Raw genomic sequence first — 21,827 nt, 5'->3', positions numbered from 1 at the left:
TGGCAACTTTTTGCCCTCTATCGAATGGTATAATTAATTTTTATATGTAACGTTTTGTCTCTTCAGGACCATCATCTACTTAATTTTTTTAAATATGACCCTGGAAATTTTATTACATTTCTTGCAAGCCTTCATGACCCCCAATACTGTACTGCCTCAGCACGAACCAGATTCAGACGTTTTGTCTCGAAAAATTCATCTTCAATGTATTTGTTCCAAAATCTATTTTTTTTTAGATTTTTATGTTTCTTGAATTACCGTATATTCTAAGTGTCTTTAGACCTTCTGAAATACAACTAGTTATTTAAACTATTACCATCACACGTTACAATAAAACATTATTAGAGTTTTAATCCCGTGTTCATAATTATTTCTAGGTTTCTCGCGTGGTCAAAATTCATGCTCTTTCACAGTTGCGGTTGCAGGTATAAAAAATTCCGATCATATTACGCTTATCTTCATTTTCAACATTTGCCAAAACGGAAACGTTTTAGAGACAAAACGTCTGAATTTGGTTCGGGCTGAGGCAGTACAGAATTGGGGCTCATGAACGCTTTCAAAAAATGTAATAAAATTTCAAGTCGTATTTAGAAAAATGAAGTTGATGATGGTCCTGGAGAGAGGGAACGATATATATAAAAATTGATTATGCCATTCGATAGAGGACAAAAAGCTGCCATGAGAAAGTGTTCTTTTTTCAATATCACCTCAAATAAGGCTGAAATGAAACAAAATCGGATTTACAAAATTCGAGTTTTTTTTTCAAATATTTCGAAAATTCATGTTAGCCTTGATTTTGAGAGGCATAATGTTGGTCTCCTGATTACACAACTTTGCCCCCATTTAAGCTACTTCGTATCTCTTACTGTTTTCGAGATTCCTATAGTGAGAAGCGAATTCGTAATAGCCTGTATACAGGGTGTTTCAGGATTATATGGAAAAGTTTTAAATACGAATTGGGAATCAGAAAATAAAAAAAAAGTTCCTATGGACGTATGTCCGGAAACGATTCGTTAAGGAGTTATGGCCGTTTAAAAATGGCGGTCAAAATCGAGTTTTAAATTTTTTTCTCAAATTTGAAAACAGATTCAAATCCTGAATTTTGGTATAGATGTTATACTGATCGAGGCCCATCTAACCAATATTTTGGAACGGATGAAATCAACAACACCCTGTATATTTTTCATGAAAACATTTGACTCGTTAGGATTTCAATTGTTGCAATACATCTTTTGGAGAGGCAGATTAATTTAGAAACCTTTTCATCTCTTTCATCTTTATCATGAAATAAGTAGTTTTTGAGTAAAAAATAAAATAAAATTTTTGTTTGTATTTTAATGAGTAATCTAATTAGGTGCCCTGTCTAAATAATGAAAATGTAAGACGTAACATGAAATACATAAGTTCAATTTATTATAATTCTTTATTACAATCAGGTAGTAGGTCTCAGTAGATATAAAAAAGATACCTGCTGACGATTAATTAATATTAGTGCAACAAGTAACTGAAACATTGATTTGACCGCCATTTTTAAACGGCCGTAACTCGTTAACGAATCGTTTCCGGACATAAGTCCTTATGAACTTTTTTTCTTATTTTCGGATTCCCAATTCGTATTTAAAATTTTTGCATATAGTCCTGAAACATCCTGTAGAGTAAAAATATAAAAATTTAAGCTACTATATTTTTTATTTTGTGTCCAGCCAGACGTAATTTTGTTTTTTCTTTCGACTCTGTCTTTTTATTTCTTACTTTACTGTTTATTTATTTTACCTATACATTTTTGAAATGTAGATATAGCAGTTTTATATTATCAAAATTTTACATTTGTTACTTATTTTGGCTTTTGAAAATCTCAGAAAGTTGTTTTCGTTCACATTTCCTTTTTTTTTGTGCAACTTTCTAGAACCTATATTTTTTATTCGTCTATATATTCTTATCTTTTCATCTTTCCTTCGATTAGAAAACAGTGTTATTTCGATACTTTTATTTCCATTTACTTTCTTTAATTGTGTGCAGTCATATGTTTAACTTCAGTTTTGATGCAACCGGAATATTTCACTGTACTTTTGAATTATAACACCTTTTTAGTTGTTTTCAGTTCAAAATATTTAAGCATTTATCGAGACAATAAATTTACTTGTTTTGATATTAGTTAGCAATTATTACACGCATAAACGTGACATTTCAGGCACGAACTTAAAAGTGAGTGTAAATGGGTAGTCCCGTTCCAACCCAAATATTACGATTTACAATTGCAACATACGTGAGAACGCTTTTGAGAGGTTCTACATAAACACTAGGATGGCCTACAAAAAACGATTTTTTTTTTTTCGTGTCTCCTGTGAAAATACGTTAGTTTATCGTGTTTTAAGAGCTCCCTCAGAAAATCTGCTTAAAAAAATTTTTTTAGAAGTCACTCAAGATTTTTAAAAATTTCCAAAATCAAAAATTGAATTTTTTAAATTTTTTTGTCGTTATTTTATCATTTTCTGGGTTGAAAAAAATTTCGATTCTGAAAATTTCAAATCGATATTTTAATTTCTAAAGATCACTCATAATTATTTTAACTTTAAAAGTAGTGTACCTAAAATGTTTTCGAGCGACCTCTATAAATAAATATAAATATAAACGAACTAATAATTTTTTATAGTTATATAGTTAGTTATAATAGAAATAAATCACGACACTTAAAAAATTTCTCGAGGCAAAATTTACTGCCGCACTTTGAGTATTAAATATTTATTTTTTAATTTTTTAAAATTTAAGTGCCGAGATTTACACTTTTGTTCGTCAAATTCAATAAAAAAAAAATTTGTTAAAATAATTATGACTGACCTTTAGAAATTAAAATATCGATTTGAAATATTCAGAATCGAGATTTTTTCCAAAGCACAAAATGAGAAAATAACGAGAAAAAATATTAAAACAAATTTTTTTGAGCTGATTTTTTGAGGGAGCTCTTAAAACATGATAAACTAACATTTTCACACGACACAAAAAAAAATATTCGTTTTTTTTTTGGGCCACCCTAATAAATAGGATATTGAAGTATGTAGTTTTCAGTTTCAATGCGCAATATTAGGTGAATATTAAGTGCATACATCATAGAAGGCTGCTATAAACCCCGACCACTCCAACGTGCTCCTCAAAACCGTTGTTATTTGCTCATAAACATAAGCTTCTACATTCAGTACTTGATTGAGAATTAAAAATGCGGAGTTTATGTGTCGTAACAGAAATTAGAACGTGCCACTCTCCAACGTGCATGTCAGACTTTCATTTACGCGTTTCAATGCCTGGTTAAAAATACATGTGTATGGCCGGCTATTAATTTCAGTTATGAATGTCGAAAAATAATAATTAAAAAATAAAGATCATGCAACTTACCTTACAAAAAAAAAAAGAAACTAAACATTTTACTACTGCTACAACTTAAATAAACTATAACAAAAACAAAAAATATAAACAATAAGTATTTATTGTGTACAAACTACTTATAAATAAAAACTTAATGAATCTACAGCTTATGTATACGTATAAATGATTACAATGTGATACATAATATAAATATTAAGATGTACTATATGCATCTCCTAAATTACTTGTGTCTGGAATTAAAAAAAAGGCAAATAAACAGAACATCCATAATGTATTTAAATGAAAAAGCAAAAATGCTCCCCGATAAGCTTAAGGCCAAAATATGATAAATGGCACAAATATAAGTTAGCCCAAAGTTGCTTTATTTGCAAGATACAGGGTGTTGATTTTTTTCGAAAACATCATAAACATGTAAACATCTCAACAGACATCTAGCATTTGATGTAGATTAATGAAATTTATGTTGTCGACTTAACTAAATAAAAGTAAAAATTCTCTTGTATAAAATTATATCAACGTGATGGGGATACTGGGAAACATCCCTCATAAAGAATCTCAGAATGTTGACGAAGCTTATTATTTTAGAAATACTATATCTTCATTTGATCTCTTCCATTTTATTCATAAAATGAGTAACTTTAACCCGTTTACTGCTCCAGACGAGTTTACTCGTTAAAGATTTATAGGACTCAAACTGCTCCACACGAATTAATTCGCTTGAATAGTTAAATTGGATTAGGCTGTTCAAACCGTATACAGGGTATAGCAAAAGTACCGGAACGGCAGAATAACTCGGCGGGAGAGCATTTTAGAGAAAAATGTCCTGGCTATCCGATGGTGACCTTGATATTGACCTTGAAGATAATTTCAAGGTCAAATGTGATTTTTCAAATGGGACTATACTTTTGACCCCAGAAATGAAAAGAGCGGAAAATTTTACGTTCAGATATGACCTTGAGTGACCTCTCCCATTTAACCTTGGGGACCCCACAAGGTTAAACTAACAAAAGTACAGAAACGGCAGAATAACTCGGCGGGAGAGCATTTTAGAGAAAAATGTTAAATCCAAAAGTTTCAGGATTTCTTCCTGGCTATCCCTTTAAAAAATCACATTTAATCTTGAAATAATCTTTAAGGTCAAGGTCAATGTCAAGCTCACCATATGATAGCCAGGGAGAAATCCTGAAACTTTTGTATATAACATTTTTCTCTAAAATGCTCTCCCGCCGAGTTATTCTGCCGTTCCTGTACTTTTTTTAATTTGACCTTGTCGGGGACCCAAGGTTAAAAGGGAGGGGTCACTTAAGGTCATATCTGAATGTAAAAGTTTCCGCTCTTTTAATTTCTGCGGTCAAAAGTATAGGGTCCCATTTGAAAAATCACATTTGATCTTGAAATGATCGGCAAGGTCAATGTCAAGGTCACCATCGGATACCCAGGGAGAAATCCTGAAACTTTTGTATTTAACATTTGTCTCTAAAATGCTCTCCCGCCGAATTATTCTGCCGTTCCGGTACTTTTGCTATACCCTGTATATTCGCAATCATGCGCATTAGTGACTCGGTTGTTGCAATTGATGGGGAATTTTTGCGGGCAGAGCTTATAGCGATTGTGGCAATTATTTTTATGGAAGAAGGTACTGGTAATAATGCCAAAATTGTTCATCTCTTTTTCAGTTTCTGTTTAGTACGGCTGTCGATATATTGTATTTTATTTAAAATAAAATCGTAAAAATATCTAGACAATTGACAGACAAAGAACTGGAAGAAATTTTAGGGAGAAGCGATAGCGGCGACGAGTTTGGGATTGAGGAGCCTAGTGAAGGATGCTTTAAAATTAAATATTAATACTACTACTATTACAATTATTTTGAAACCTTTAAATATATTTTAATTTAATTGAACAAAACATGTAAAAATATAAGTAGTCTAACTGCTCCAGACGAATATACTCGCACGCGGTAAACTTTCGCGCACGGCGCGGTAGCTACGTTCAGACGTATTGCGCAGCGAAAGGGTTAAGGGATAAAACCACTCTAGAATTTTGAAAAAATCTAGTTTTGGATAAATGGTTTAAACAATGCTTTAGGTACTATGTGAATATATGAAAAAGATTTTAGGTAGGGAAGAAAATCGATCGGGAACACGAGTTTTTTTGAGGTGGACCACAACCACTCGCATCACCCTGCAGAAGTGCCTATTGTAACTCATAAGAATGAGTACGATAGTTAACTATTATAAAAGCCAAATCGAGTCTCTAATCAGGCATCGCTGATTGAAGGTATACATATAACGAATGGCAATAGAAACTTTAAAGTTTTTCCGAGAAAACATTTTCTTTTTAACCGGCCGGAAACGTATCTCAAAAAGTTTTCAATGAATGACTTGAAATTTTGTAGAGGTTCCTAATATAATTCAGGGAACATCGTAGGTTTTTTTTCGATGGATTAACAATTTTCATTGTTAACAATTTAATGCAAAATTTTTTGTTTTCTTTCAATACTTTTTTTTAATATTCACTAAATCAACAATTATTAATATTTTTTAATTTCCTTGCGATGTTCCACAGCTTCTAGTATGTCAGAAAATTTTTGTTTTTTTGTTCCAAGACCATCCGTTAATAAGAAACCTTTCCGGCCATACTACCCTCTGAATAAATGTGTGTCGTTGCTTGCCATCACTTATAGTGGCCATTTTGAATCCAAATCGTTTGAAAAAATTCACAATACTACCTGAAAGCTTTTTTGTTCACCTTTTTTCCAACCTCTAGAAAGGCGTTATCCCTTCATTATTATTTTTTTAAATAAGCTTAGTATACACCACATACTTCTATCCTATACTGATCATTACCTATAGTTTCAATGGATGACCTTGTTTCCAAAAAGGGGGGGCGAGACGTACTCCGTGTGTTTTGCGCATGTTCCATAATTAGGCGCGGTTGCATTCAAATTGAAAAGATTGTCACGGCATGCTCTGTACTATAGCCGATTATATACATATAAGATATTAAAATAAATAACGTAAGTATCTGCATAACCTATTTAATATTTTGCAGGCTCAAATACAATAAAACAGAATACAAATTTATATGCTTTTAAAACTATATACATATGCATGTTCGTAATTTTGGACATTTTTTAAATGACTGGTTTATTTATTAAACAAGACTTAGTATTTCAAAAAATCGCCACTATTCGCTCAAGCCGGGCACAACTGACAATCTTTTTTTTATAAAATAAGTTCATTATATAATTATTTATTATAATGGTTTCTGCAGTTTATTTGATAATATAAAAAAAACATGCTATAAAATATCTGTAAGAGACCAATCCGATAATAATGTCCACGATTAAGGTGGCCATATCCCTGGCCGAGAAATGGTGAAATTTCTGGCATATTTAGGTACTGAAATCTTGAAAAGTAAAACGTGTAGAACAAAAGTAAGCACAAAAATAAAATCCTTGATGTTTTATTTATTCATTGTTACCATTTAAATTTACCCAAATAAAATAATAACAAAAAAAGCGTTTGTAAAACATGCGTTTTCTGTTTATCCTAACCCCACATTTTTAGAATTATTTTCACGTACTTATAAATAAAAGTAAACAATTTTATATGTAGGACTAAGGAAGTAAATGTAAGAATATTTACATGTGGAGTTATATATAAAAAAGGTAGTATTTTCGTAGATTTCAGTACCTAAAATCTTGATGGTTTGATTGTTTCTTGCACCTGTTTATTCGTTTTACTGCGGCGTCTTTGAAAATACTCAGGTGGCATGACATAACATTCCTATTATTTGATAAACTTTAGATTATTCAGTTATTAAATGTTTGAAATTATTTGTCTTTGCGGAAAACACTATTTAAAGGCCCTTAAGGAAGGCTCTTATCGAGTATAATTTTGAAACATTTTTACTAAATATCAACACAAGACAAATTAATAGAAGAATTAGTGCAGGTTTAAACAGATTATGAAATAAAACTCAAAAGATACATTTATTTATTTATTTATTAAAATATACACTATACCATAACAGTTTCACCAAAGCACTAGCGCAACACAAAACAAAATGAGAAATTGAGAATATTTTTTAGGTTAGCTCGGTTTGGCTTTTTACCGCTCGGCGCTCACCGTTCTTGGTTCCTTTCAACCAATCAAAACCCGTAAAGTAAGCGCATGCGTATGAATATGCTGGTACGTCGCCCCACTTTTCGGCTTCAAGTCAATTGCAAAATGATCAGTATAGGATAGAAGTATGTGGTATACACTTAAATAAATAGAACTCTAAGTGTTTGTGGGTACACACGCCGCAAGTGACCTATTTTTTAAACATTACGACAAGAGCGTCAGCCTGGCGCCGCCTGGACGCACCAAGGTTCCAGGAAGGATCCACGGCGAATTGGCGCCGGTGATCAGATACCTACGAACGACTCCACACAGAACGGACTTTCCAGCAAACACTCGCTCCAACAACACTTCTTTTTCACTAACGTTTTTCAATAAAAATATTTTTCCATTGAGAGAGTTTTATTTGCTGCACACCGAAAGCAACCCTGTTTGTTTCACAAAAACCATTTATAAAATTTTTTGTTGCATATACAATTATCAATTTTCTGACATTGTATTTCAAACTGTATTTGCAATAAAAAATCCATTTTTTTTTTAATAATAGTTTTAGAACTACTTTTTTCAACTGTGTAGTAAGTTTAGTTTAGGTTCACTAATCTATGTCAAACGCCTTTCGATATACTGGCACATTTGTAATGTTTTCGAACACTTAAACATCCTGTAACTTGCAAATGAAGTAACTTTGAACAAGATATATTGGTCCAATTATCTTATTTTGTCCTCAAGATTATTTGATTGCATTTGCGCATCTTCATTTAAATACACTCTGTATAAGTGCTTTTACAATTCATAACATTACCTTGTTATCCGCCGCCTATCTAAAAAGCTTGGGGATCCATGGCGACGAGGAATGGATGGAGACCGAGAGCGTGTTGTACTGCTCGAGTCTGAGGAACTGCTGTCCGAACTTGACCTACTTCTTGATCGAGAAACTGTTCTTGACCGAGACGGTGAATTGGTACTGCTTGAAGACGATGATTTGCTTCTCTGGCTATCTTTAGAACTAAAAAATAAGAGGAAATCTTATATTACTATAACATTCTTAATTAACTTTTGTACAGCTTAATATAATAGTGAAAATGAAGACGTGTATTTCTAGCCCAAATGTTTTTTTTGAGATAAAACAAAACAAAAATTTGAATTTGAATACATTTTTAATTACTTTAGTCTCCTTACATTTTTTTTAGCTGCAAATTTGCAGAAAACATAACATATTAACCTTTTTTAATTAAATTTGATTATATTACTAGTCTCGAGAAGTCTGTACTAGTGATGGGAGAACTCGAATGAAAAATCAAGTACCATCGATTCTTAAAAGTACTGAATACTTGATTAAAGTACTCAAGTACTGGAAATATTTGATTTAATTTAAATCAACTACTGATTTAGCATATAGAATGAATAGGAAGAATTCAAATACTTTTAGTTCTCGGTGGTTATCAGAGTTCTCACTTGAACAAATGGATGACTCGTAAACGGAAACAATATTAAATATTCTATATATCTACATACATATTGTTTACGATTTTATATTATTTAAATATTTATTGGAAACAAAAAAACATACAGAAGTAATATTTTTTTCTAGAAAACATTTAGAAAAGAGAAATTTAAATAATTCTACACAAAACCTTATCCTCCTCTAGGTTTGTCATAACTGAGATTAACTGTAATTATTATTTTTGAACTGAATAGTAGATATTTTCAAATTTTATAATTTGAATGAATACATTTGAATTTTATTGATTTAATTATGTACTTTAATATTCCTGGGTTTGTTTAGACAATTTAAAAACTGAAATTATGAAAATCAGTTTAATTAAATATACTGTCATAAGTAAAAAATATTTTTTAACTGAACTTGGTATTAACCTCTTAAGAGGACAATAAGTTCAGTGGTAATAGTCAAAAATACATATATTAAAGACTTCAAGTGATTTAACCCTAGCCTGGCAGGCTTGTAAACATGTAAAACAAGTTTTAATTGATCAAAATCTTCATTCGACTGTACCTACACTACCTACAGCCTGTTACAAATACGCACTACAGGGATCTTGGAAACGGTAAGAGATACGAACTAGCTTACTTGGGACCAACATTATGCCTCTTAAAAATCATGGCTAATATTATCAGTTTTTGGAATATTAAAAAAAACCGAAATTTTGGAAATCCGTTTTTGTTTCATTTTAGCCTTGTTTGAGCTGATATTACGGCCTTAGAAATGTTATTACATTTTTTGCAACACTATACTGCCTCAGCCCAAAACCAGATTCAGACGTTTTGTCTAGAAAAATTCATCTTCAACATATTCATTCCAAATTTATCTAAATTTTTTATTTAGATTTCTGTGCTTATTGAATTATCGTACATTCTAAGTGTTATTAGACCTTGTGAAAACCTAATTATTTAAACTATTACCATCACCTAGTCGTACATAACTCGATTAGATGTTCAAAATTAACACATTATTACAATTTAACTTTTATTATAACAAATTAATTCTTAAAAATGCATATGAACAACCAAAACTCCAAATGATTAATTATACTTTAAAAAATTACAGTAAATGTTCGAAAACCTTTCCGCCTTCTTCTACACATAAATTATCCATATTACTGCATTACCAGTTATTTTTAAATCAACCTACATTGTGGGAAGTAACAATGAAAAGTAATTTGGAAACAGATGACTTTCATATAACTTCCCAGGAGCAAAAAAGCGATTTATAAGTACTGAATATGAAAATGTTTGTCAGATTGGTTCAACATTGAAGCACACCCACCGTGTAATATTGATATATTTGTAAAAAGGTTGTTAGCAACCTACAGTGCACGTGGAACAAATGAACTCCGTACCCTGAGATCCACAAAGTGAAAAGTGGCAGGTTTACAACATTTAAAAGATTTTGTGAGTTTTGGATGCCATTGATGATGGATTTGAACAAATTCAGAGCATGAAAAACTAAGAAACAGAAATTTTAAACTCAAAGATTAGTCTCAAAATTGCAATTCTGTTATAAAAATCATTTATTCATCTATTTATCATCATCATCTATTTATTTTTGTGTTAATTATCATTACAGTGCAACCTCTTTAATCTGAACAGACGCTAATCCGAAGGACAAAATCTGAACGATGACAAGAAAAGACTAGATCGCTTCGCGCGTACGCGCATTGTTGGCAGTCATTGGCACCTGTCCGCCCAATGTCAATTTGTTTGCCGATAGCGAAGAACCTGTTGTGTGTCGTGTTTTGTGTAACAATTTTCGAGTTTTTTCGGAAGAGAAATAAAAAATGTGAAAAGCGTAAAATAATACATATATAACTACATGTTTCTGTTTTACCTTATGTAAGTTTTATGTGTCTTATATGTTTTATATTTATATTGTTATAACAAAATGTGTATGTACTAGTGCTGGCAACTGAAATCGGTTTTTTGGATAGTCGGTTAACCGGTTTCGGATAATTCGGATTTTGTTATTCGATTCTTCAAATATCCGAAAACCGGTTATATTTTTTTTTAGACATCCATGAATAACCGGTTTTAGCAACTATTCGACTAACCGGTTTTATCTGAAATCGGTTTTTACGGAACCCGGTTAACTGGTTTCACTTTTAGCACTAGTATGTACTTGTACTTACATAATATACATATGTACAAATCTTTATAGTATGTTCGATAATTCGAACGATTCGATAATACTTGTTAAGTACTGTTTCATAGTTTATCTTATTTAAAAGAATTAGATTTTTTGTGGGATAACAGGGCTCATGCAGAGCATTCACCCAACAAATGTGACAAGCGCCAAAGAACAGTAAGTGACTGTGAGTGGTACAGAAATTTGCTTTTTAATAACGTTTTCTTTAAATATGAGATTTGCAAAAATGCACGGCCTAGTTCCACATTGTACATGCGCTACGACTAAAACACACTGGTGTTTGAGGTTACACTAGCTTACACAGATAAAAAAAATGATTTTTCACAATGGAATTTTAAAAAATACACGTTTCTAAAGGCAAGCCTTTGTATAAATATGACCCCCGAAGTTACACCCATTATAATCTGGTATTTTGAAAAATAAAATCGTCATCTATATCATATGAGAAATCATTGTAATAGGAAAAAAATGTTGAATCCCATAAGGAAAACAAAAGCTGCATATCATTTCTCCGTCTTAGCAAGCGCTACGGCTAATACGACTATATATTTCTATTTTCCATCAAAAATGTTCTAACAATGATTAAATTTAAAAAGTCCATCTCTTTGCGTTTTTGGTAAAAAAAATCAATATTTTTAGTTATTTGTCGATAACTTCAAAACGAAAAAATTGATCAAATTTCTCCTCGACACATTATTTTCATTCAATTTCCCAACTTTATCCTAAATTGACCAACCCTGTATATCTTAAGGTAATAGAGATTCCAATGGGCAGCTCAAAGAACGGGCATGGCAAAATGTAGAGATGGGCCACTGATAAGTTCGAAAGTTTCCAAAATGGGAACTTTTCGGGAAGGGAAGAATATTTCCTTATTATTTTGAATTTCCCGCCAAATTATACATAACATAATATTGAGGTTTTATCTGTTGAAAGCATTTGCGATTTTTGTACAGCAAGAGAATTTATTGTGTTAATTAATAAATTATTTATTTTGAATAATGTCACTATTATTTCATTATTCCTATGTGTTACTTTCGAATTTTGCCAGTTTAATTAATTAATTAATTAATGTTGCTACAACTTACAATGAGCATACACATGTTCAAAATACAAAAAACAGTTTATAAGTGGTGGGAAATATTTCTGGGCAAATTCCCTTGGAAATATTCCCTTGGGTTATTCAAGGGAAACATTTGGCAACATTCCCGAAATACTTATATTTTGGGAATATTTCCAAAAAAATATCTTCACGGGAATTTCCCATCTCTACTAAAATGTTTAATCAAGCTTTATTGGAAGATTCTACAACACAAATTAACAAATCAAGTGCCCGTTTTCAATATACCAGATGTAAATAATACTGAATTTTATTCTTACACAACAATTACTTGAATAATTATTTTTATTTAAAAAATAATTGATGTTTCACCACTTTTAGCAATAATTATCCAGACATAAAATTTTATCATTTATCTCGAAAGTGGCGCAGTCTAGCTACAGTAATAAAAAATTTTTGGGAACACTTTAGTATTCTGTTATAATAGCGGGCTAAATTAAGAGAGCTTGGACAACATTACATCTGACCTATTTCTCCCTATTAAAAACCTGAGGAAGAGGGTGGAAAATTAATGTGATATGGCTTATTAGTAGTGTTGGCAAATGTCCGAACATTTTAGAATTGGACAAATGTCCAAGACACTTATACGAACATTTTAGAACATAAAATGTAACAGATTTACTGTACAGCATATGTCATAAGCTTCAAGATGATACCATATACTTATATTTTCTTAGAATATACAGGGTGTGGCGTCTTTAGTGCAGAAAAAATAAAATGCAGATTCCTAGGAATATATGCAATAAAAAAGCCTTATATAAGAAATTCATATATCCACGTTTTGTCAAGAAAATTGAATTTCAATTTTATAGCAAAGAAATAAATCTTAGTACGGTCCTGGTCAAAAAATGTCATGCCATTCGATTAACATCAGCGCACGCTTGCCGAACCGAACTTAACAGAGAGTCAAGCCTTTGCGCAAATCAGTGTTGCCAAATTAAAATGTATGAAATACACACAAGAGATAAAATGTTTTAATGCAATAATAAATAATTTTGGCCAGTTTAATACAATCCTCTCGTTTTAATTAAAAGGAAAAATAAAATAAAATTCAATTAGTTATTTCAGTGTAAATGATAATGTGCAATCCCAGAAAAGAGGTTTGTAGAAACAAAGTACATGGTGTACAGAAAAGACTACTATTATTTTAGCAAGTGATAGGTTGGATCACGAAAAACAAAAAAGATGCAAACTTACCGCTATCGTTCGATAGTAGTAAACGTATTATTGTTGTCCTCGTTATCCATTGCCGATTTAGTAAAAACAATAACTTAAAAAATAAAAAATAAGAAACGTCTTTAATAAACACTTAACGTCTAAACAGTAGAAGCGCGATCTTTTTGACACAACTTAGCAGCAATTCGGCCGCAAGTCAAGAGCGTACTGACATTACCGGCATTAACATTTTGTCACTTCTTGTAATTTTTTGGAAAATATTTTTGATACTTAAATCTCATAATCGCCTTATGGTAGCATATATTATTTTACTTCATTTATTGTCAAGAGTCTAAGTTTTCAATTTTCTGCATTAAAGACGCCACACCCTGTATGAGTATTCTCTGAAATACAATAAGGTGAAAAATGAATATTTTCGTAACAATTTTCGTCTACCCTTTACCAGCTTAACATATTAAAAAATTAATAGTATTAACTACGAAATTATGGTTTAAATTGACGAAATTTAAATTATTATTGTGAAATAGAAAAAATAGAAAAATAAAATAAATTTTTATTTGGAGTAACAAGTACACTATATATAGGGTGTCTGTGAAAGATTGAGAAATCTCAAAGCTGGAGATACTGGTGGCCAAAATAAGTCGATTGAGCCAAATATGCCTTATGCAAATGTTGCCGGTTTCAAAGATACAGGGCGTTCAATGTTTAAATTTTATTTTGTTTCTCAATAATTTTGAACTCTGTCTGAACAAAAAAAATTGGCACTATTATGTTTTTTAACATGACAAATAAGAATTTTTAACTACTTTTGGTCTGTATAGGATGTCAGTTATGCCCTATTTCTTTGATAAATTGAGGAAATTTTTTTTTGCCTTTAGAATTACAGAAATTAGAAGAGTATTGAAAATATGAATGAAGGTCCTTTGTTTCATAAAAAAGTTACTATTGTTCATTTTCGATATCTTCCTTGGAGTTATTTGCATATACAAATTTCAATGCATTTCGTTTTTAAGCAACTTTTAATCCTTAAATTAAACAAATGCGACTTGACAACTAGTGTATAAACCATATTATTTAGTTTTCTAAAAAATAACTGAAAGGAAAAGTCATTTGAAAATTGGGAAATCTCTCAGCGTATAATCTTTGAGCTCTCAATGCATTACATCGTGCTTCTCCATAGATTAAGTGCATAGTACGGCTAGGTGCAGGTATTTTTCAAAACCACTTGATTAATCCGTTATGACATTTTTTATCTCCAAATCAGTTTCTGATTTAACTATCTTTAGTCCAAATAGTTGTAGTAAAAACCCCAAAAAGACTATAAAACAATTCCAGCGGATTGTAACAATTTTGAATGGAAGATTTCAGAATTTTTAGGTTAGCTCAGTTAAGGGCCCCATATTCTTTAAATAGTGTTTTCCGCAAAGACAAATAATTTCAAACATTTAATAACTGAATAATCTAAAGCTTATCAAATAATAGGAATGTTATGTTATGCCATCTGAGTATTTTCAAAGATGCCGCAGTAAAACGAATAAACAGGTGCAAAAAACGATCAAACCATCAAGATTTTAGGTACTGAAATCTACGAAAATACTAACTTTTTTATATATAATTCCACATGTAAATATTCTTATAACATTTAATTGCTTAGTCCTACATATAAAATTGTTTACTTTTATTTATAAGTACGTGAAAATAATTCTTAAAATGTGGGGTTAGAATAACAGCAAACGCATGTTTTACAAACGCTTTTTTTTAGTTATTATTTTATTTGAGTAAATTTAAATGGTAACAATGAATAAACAAAACATCAAAGATTTTATTTTTGTGCTTACTTTTGTTCTACACGTCTTACTTTTAAAGATTTCAGTACCTAAAAAAGACAGAAATTTCACTATTTCTCGGCCAGGAATATGGCCACCTTAACTGAAAATGGCGGTAATTATGAATCTGAATAAAGTCTGGACAGATGCGATAAATGTCTAGACATTTTCATTCTGTCCAGACACATTTGGACACATGTCTGGACATTTATATGTCTGCCAATACTACTTATTAGATATCAAAATATGTGCCTCTCAAAATAAAAATTGGATTGGTGGAATGCACAACATTTATTATTTGAATTTTCATGGATAAGACGAAGAATTTAAGTATTTTTTAAATATCTAAACTAATAATGGCTTACCTGACACTGGAATGAGAAGAACTTCTTGATCTAGATTTTGACTTCTTAATTTTTGAATAAGCAGCCTTTAATCTAGATCTAGATTTGTCAACACTTCCATTCCTCTCAATGTCAAAATCGTCTTTATTGATAGGATCTTGTAATTTCTCTTTTTCAATTCTTAATGGCAACACTTTAATATCAAACAAGTCCGGTTCAATATGCCTTCTCAAAATATGTTGAGGACTTGGAGGTTTTTCTTTCTTTCTTTCTAAACTCTCTTTAGCTTTAGCAGCTAAATCTGTCTTTAGAAGTTTTAGCATTTTTATTTCTCTATCGTCTTCCTCTTCTTCTTTTTCAAATTCATTATCTGAAGGGTCGGATTCATTAGATGATGCTCTCAATCTCACAACTGGCAATGGTTTCCTCGATTTCGATTGTTTCTCATTAGTATCCTTCTGTCTTGAATTTTTTTTAATATCTGGGGTACTGGACTTCGATTTACGTTTGCTATTTGGGCTATAGGTTGACCTAGACTTAAAGTCTGGAGTTAAGGATTTTTCACAAATTTCTTGCTTAGTGTTATTACCAGTAGAATATTTTTCTGTGCTTCCATCTTCACCAATTTTCCTTGATTTCTTATCAGTATTATTTTGCTCTCTACTTTTAAAGTTATCACCTCTTTCATAACTACTTTCTCTGCTTATGCCACCAACTTTGGCATTATCATTTTTATTTGAACTTGGTGATCTAGATTTATACGATTTTTCATAATCAGAAACATTTTCATCGTTTATACTATTATTTCTATATATTTGTGTCTTGGATGAACTCAAATCACAAATTTTGTCAGCAGTCAAGAGGGCCAAAATTGATTTTTTTGAGGTATTTTCTGATTCAGAATCTCTTCTAGGAGAGTACCTTTTCTTATCTAACTGATTAGGAGATGAGCTTCTCTCATGCTTTCTGGACTTAGGTGACCGATTTCTATAATCACGACTTTTTTCTCTTTTAGGACTCTGTCTCCTTTTATGTAGAGGTGACACAGGTGACTTTGATCTTTTATTATTATCAGGTGACTGAGTTGACCTTTTATATTCTGATGATTTTTCATGTTCTACCTTTTTGTCATATTTTCCTAACTTTAATTTTTTAGTTATCGATTGAGACCTTGATCTTCTAGGTGACTTTGATCTTGGTTTTCTCTCCTGAGACATAGATCTATTTCTGTATCTAATTCTGTTTTCTATAGATCTAGATCTAGACCTTCTGGATTTTGCTTGTGATCTAGATTTTGATTTCATCAAATTTCTTGTATTTAAATCCTTATCAGACTTTCTATCTTTTTGTTTTTCAACTGGTGATGAAGTTCTGGAATCTCTTCTTTCTAAAGATCTGGATTTAGATTTCTTTCTTACTTCTCTTGATTTTGATCTTCTGTCCATCAATTTTTTCATTTTAGAGAACTCATCATAACTTCTTTCCTTAGAATTATTGCGAGAGATTTTCCTCTGATCTCTTTTTGAATAAGGTGATCTAGATCTCCCATGATTAGAATATTTTTCTTTACTTTTGTTTTTTGCTGAATGGGAATCATAATTTGAATCTTCTTTCCTTGAACTTTTATCTTTCCTTGATTTATATCTTTGGTCATTTTTATGCTTGTGATCCAATTTAATTTTTTTATTAGGTTCTGGAGAGCTAAAAAATGAGTTCATAGCTATTGTATGTAAAATTCAATGTAATATTTACCTTTCTCTAGAACTTTCTGAAGAGGAACGTTTCTTTTTCCTGGACATTTTCCTCTTCTAAAACATAATTTGATTATTAGACATAACATTTCATTATGTAAGAGAAACTTCCATAATTCGAATAGCCTCGATAATCCTATAAATAGGAAAAAATTTGATGCAAATAGCACTTTTTATAAACAAACATTCATCCTTAGGAGACAGATGTTTCTATATATTTAAATCTTCATAATTTGAAATATCTTAGAGGCAAATTGAGATTCGAGTTACGGGAGTTTGACTGTATGACACACAATATGCTATATGCTGTGCATGTCTCGTTGGGCAAACTGTTAACACTAATTTTTCTAATCAAAGCAGACTCTATAATACTTTAGAGATTGAAACTGAAACACAGATTAATTGCAATGACGAACAAAATTTTAAATCAGAAACTGGGCTAACTTTTCTGAAGGCCTTTGAGGCGCTGAATCTGATTCTGACTTCAGAATTGCTCCATCATGTCAGATTTTCTAGATAGATAGAGCTGAAATTACGAAAAAACACGATTTTTCGCTATATTTGACTGTTATTTAATTTTCGCCACAAAACTCGGTATGTCATCTGCAAGTACTACTCATATTTTTCAAAATCCATTTAGAATCCTTTGAATAATATCTTCTTAGAAATCGTATGTTGAAATTGGATAGTAGTTTATTCGCCAATATTTAGAAATTGAGTAGCATAAAACGTGAAATAGATAAGTATGAGTTCATATTACCAATAGAATTACAAAAAGTCTTCAAACTCTCACAATCCTTTATTGTAAAATTATTTACATATGATGACTAGTTTCCAGGTCATGATTACACCTCATCATCAGGTCATAACAGGATATCAGATTAGTACCTTGTAAATTTGATATCCTTGTATGACCTGAGTCGTCGTATGTAATTAATTTTACAATAAAGGATTGTGAGAGTTTGAAGACGTTTTATATTCTCATGAGTAGCATCAGGTGAAGATTCAAAAAGAGAAAAGAATCAAATTACAAACACATAAATTCCCATTGGTTTTTCATGCTTTTACAGTCGCTAATTAGAATTTGAAGACAGAATTACAAAATCCATTTTACAAATTACAAACATTTTGATGAATACTGAACAAAATTTCTAGAAGAAAATATGGTTACAGATTATATACTATACTTCAGTCCTCAGGCCGAGGATAACTATTAATCGCACATTTCTGCTATAAACAATTCTGAGACCATTGAGATAGTTGAATTCAAATGTAACACTGCAATTGTCAAATTCAAAATGGTGGATTCAATGTTTCAGATATGATGTAGACTTTAGAACCCCACAGTCCTGTGAAACGAATTTCAATATGGAAAGCTTCTAAAGAAAAATTCTAAGACTCTATAACACCATAACCCTGAAGATCGATTTTCCAAATATAAAAAACGTTAATATAGCAAACTCCTGAACTTCATAACCCTGTAAAGTGAAATTTCTAAATACGACGAATACATCAAACTAATCAATTTCAATAAACGACTTCTTGGAGAGGAAAAGAAATAGAGAAAGAAAAAGAATCCATAAAAATGGATTTTAAAGGGGAAGAGTAATACTTTCAGACATTTTGTAGGGGAAAATTACCTGACCATAACCTCAAATATAGCAAAAAAAAAAAACAAGTTTTTTGCAGTGTTACACTTTTTCACACTAAAATGATGCAATGAAGCAATTCTACCATCACATTCAAATCCAACAGGCAAAAAACCTTTGGCGAAGTGTCATCTGGTTTTTGGTAGGAAGGTCAGTTGCATTTTGTCAGTCCGTCTGTCAAGAACCATTGGAGATATAGATTTTAAACTTACTGTGTCCCTATTAGTAGCTACAACTACATACAAAATTTGAACAAACACTAACCAATAGAATAAAAATTAGGAAGGATCCAAGGCGTTTTAACTATCAAAAAAATTATTTGACACTCAATTTACTATTACAAATTTTCGTAGAATGCATTTTCTTGGTTAAAAGTCCATAAACTATAAAGTATAATTTAATTTGCACAAATTTGATCTAGGAAAGATTTTATTTTCAAACAACTTTTTTTTGACAACAGAAACCCATCCTAATTCCAAAGTTACAAGTTTTTGTCCAAAATAGCTAACCATTATAAGAAAGTTGCAATGAAATGTCTTCAAAAGAAGACCAACTGACCAAACATGTGTTTTGCATATTAGCATTTTAGTAAAAAAAATGTTATTCTGGTTGTTTTCTAAAATTGAAAAGAACTGTTAAAATTTTCGTCTGTTTTTAAGTAAACTGTTCAGTTCTGTGTCAATTGTTTGTACTCGAAACTTATATCGTGACTGTATTTTATATTTTAGTTTATCTGCAAGAAATAATTGTTCATTATTGTAATTTTTATAAAACAAAAGCGAGATATATATTCCACTGTAATTTTTGACAGTGTAATGAATAACTAGTATTTAATCCATTAACAATACCTTTAATTAGGCATTTTTTTTCTATTAAAATAGTTAAATATACAAAATGCAGGTACAAAAATATTCAGAAAAATAAAACTTTATTGGCAAATATTATTAAGACATACCAAATAAATACTTGCTACCAACAGTCAAAGACAATTTTGATTCTTATTAAGACAAAGCTTATATTTACTGTAACTTTTTTGTAATTTCTCTACTAACCTCCTTTTTCCTACTTTTCTTCTTCCTTTCATCTTCACTGCTGGACTCATTTTCTGAAGTAGATGACTTTTCTGAAAAATCTTCGTTTTTTTGTTTCTTTTTCTTCTTTTTCTCTTTCAATTTACTGGACCTACAGATAACACAAAAAGAAGGATTCATAAAGAGGAAACAGATGTAGAAGACATATATAAACAACTTTTAAAAACAAACAAATAAAACATTTTCGCATAAGAGTTTTACCAATAATAACTGCATCTGTAATTTTCTAGACAAAAAATATCTTTACAAATAGGTATGAAATTTTATTATTTTAACTGAATGACATAAATTTTCTTTGCAATGTAGAATAAAGCAAATTCTATTTGACAATAGCGAATTTTTACCAATTCGGATATTATTAAGAACTGCTAAAAGACACACGCTGTAGCCATTCTTTTACTTTCTATTGCCCGTCCAATTTCTATGATTTTATTTTTATCTCTTTAAGGAAACAGAGACATGCGGTGAACAAATATTATTAGCATATTCAAAACTGCTCATTCTTTTTCAATATAAAAATTTTTCTGTTGCACATTACAACTTGATTCATTCTGTACAATATCATTTCAATATCAAAAGTTACTATAAAAAAAAAACAAAATATTATTTATTTTATAAATGTAACATGCCAAAAAAAAATGTTTTATTTAGTTGTTTTGAAAGGAAGTTTATGAAACACACAGTGTTCTTATTGTAACATAAAAACTTTAGTGAAATTCTAATGCTTGAACGCACCTTCACATTCCAAACCTGGATGAGCTAAACATAGGCAAGAGCACAAAATAATAATTGACGAGATTTATATATCGGAACCATACCATTACCTGCATTTAGAGCCTTCATTGCACGTACGGCAAAAAAATATACCACCAATAAATTAGTATCGGACAAAGTATAAAGGTGTTCAGTATTTAGAAACAATATTAAAAAAACATTTTTCTAGTCTACTGACATGATATTGTAATAATATAAAAATTATGATACATAAAAGCAGAAATGACGATTTTTTAAGTAAAATAATTGTTATATCTGGTTTATTTTAATTTTAAAAGAATATAAAAAATCAGAATAATATTAATCTAATTACCTGTCTTTTTTTCGATTTTTCTTCTTCTTTTTCTTTTTTGGTTCTTCGCTAGATGAACTGAAAATAAAAAAGCAGTGAAAGCATTAGACCTCTTTTATGCACGCGTTTTCCTCCTCTCAACGCGAAATTGAGAAAAACGCGGCATATTTTTGTTCCATTTTTTGCACGCGTATTCTATCAGTTGTCGCCAGTTTCATGCCACACAGTAGTCAGTGAAGTACATGAAAATGGATCCGTGTATATTGTATTTGTGCTATAAAAAAATATGTAATAGAAAACGTAAGAGGCGATGGGCAGTACATCCAATTAATAGAAATAGAATTCAATTGCGTCCATTGCATCCATGTCCCGCTTGTTCAATAGCTAAACTAAAAGTAAAACAAACTGTGCTAAAACTATTCTTGACAGACAGAGCCACTGGACTTGCGAGAAAGAGCGCTTTGCATAAAAACGCCGATATACTTTCGTGCTTTTTCGGTTCTGTAAAGCCACCGCGACAGAATTGAAAACGCGAGAGCAAATAAACGAGCGTAAAATGCATAAACGTAGTAACTCTATTCAGGGTATCTTGAAACGCGGCGTTTTTGTCAACTCCGCGTTGAGAGGAGAAAAACGCG

At 30.9% G+C, this 21,827-nt stretch overlaps 1 protein-coding gene across 1 annotated transcript in view; it reads right to left on the bottom strand.

Moving 5' to 3' along the window:
- Positions 1 to 3,465: 3,465 nt before the first annotated feature.
- The window catches only part of LOC108915698 (serine/arginine repetitive matrix protein 2), a 60,189-nt gene continuing 41,827 nt past the window's right edge, over positions 3,466 to 21,827 (bottom strand). The window contains exons 5-10 of the mRNA XM_018721805.1: positions 21,211 to 21,267; positions 20,085 to 20,214; positions 17,385 to 17,440; positions 15,654 to 17,333; positions 8,311 to 8,514; positions 3,466 to 3,611 (exon numbers count right to left, since the gene is read on the bottom strand). Of these exons, the coding sequence (XP_018577321.1) occupies positions 3,602 to 3,611; positions 8,311 to 8,514; positions 15,654 to 17,333; positions 17,385 to 17,440; positions 20,085 to 20,214; positions 21,211 to 21,267 (2,137 nt within the window). The 3' untranslated portion in view covers positions 3,466 to 3,601. The remainder of the gene's footprint in view (positions 3,612 to 8,310; positions 8,515 to 15,653; positions 17,334 to 17,384; positions 17,441 to 20,084; positions 20,215 to 21,210; positions 21,268 to 21,827) is intronic.

The sequence above is a fragment of the Anoplophora glabripennis genome, unplaced genomic scaffold, assembly GCF_000390285.2.
Source record: "Anoplophora glabripennis isolate ALB-LARVAE unplaced genomic scaffold, Agla_2.0 scaffold1322, whole genome shotgun sequence".
Lineage (NCBI taxonomy): Eukaryota > Metazoa > Arthropoda > Insecta > Coleoptera > Cerambycidae > Anoplophora > Anoplophora glabripennis.
This window is presented reverse-complemented; position numbering and strand designations above follow the sequence as displayed.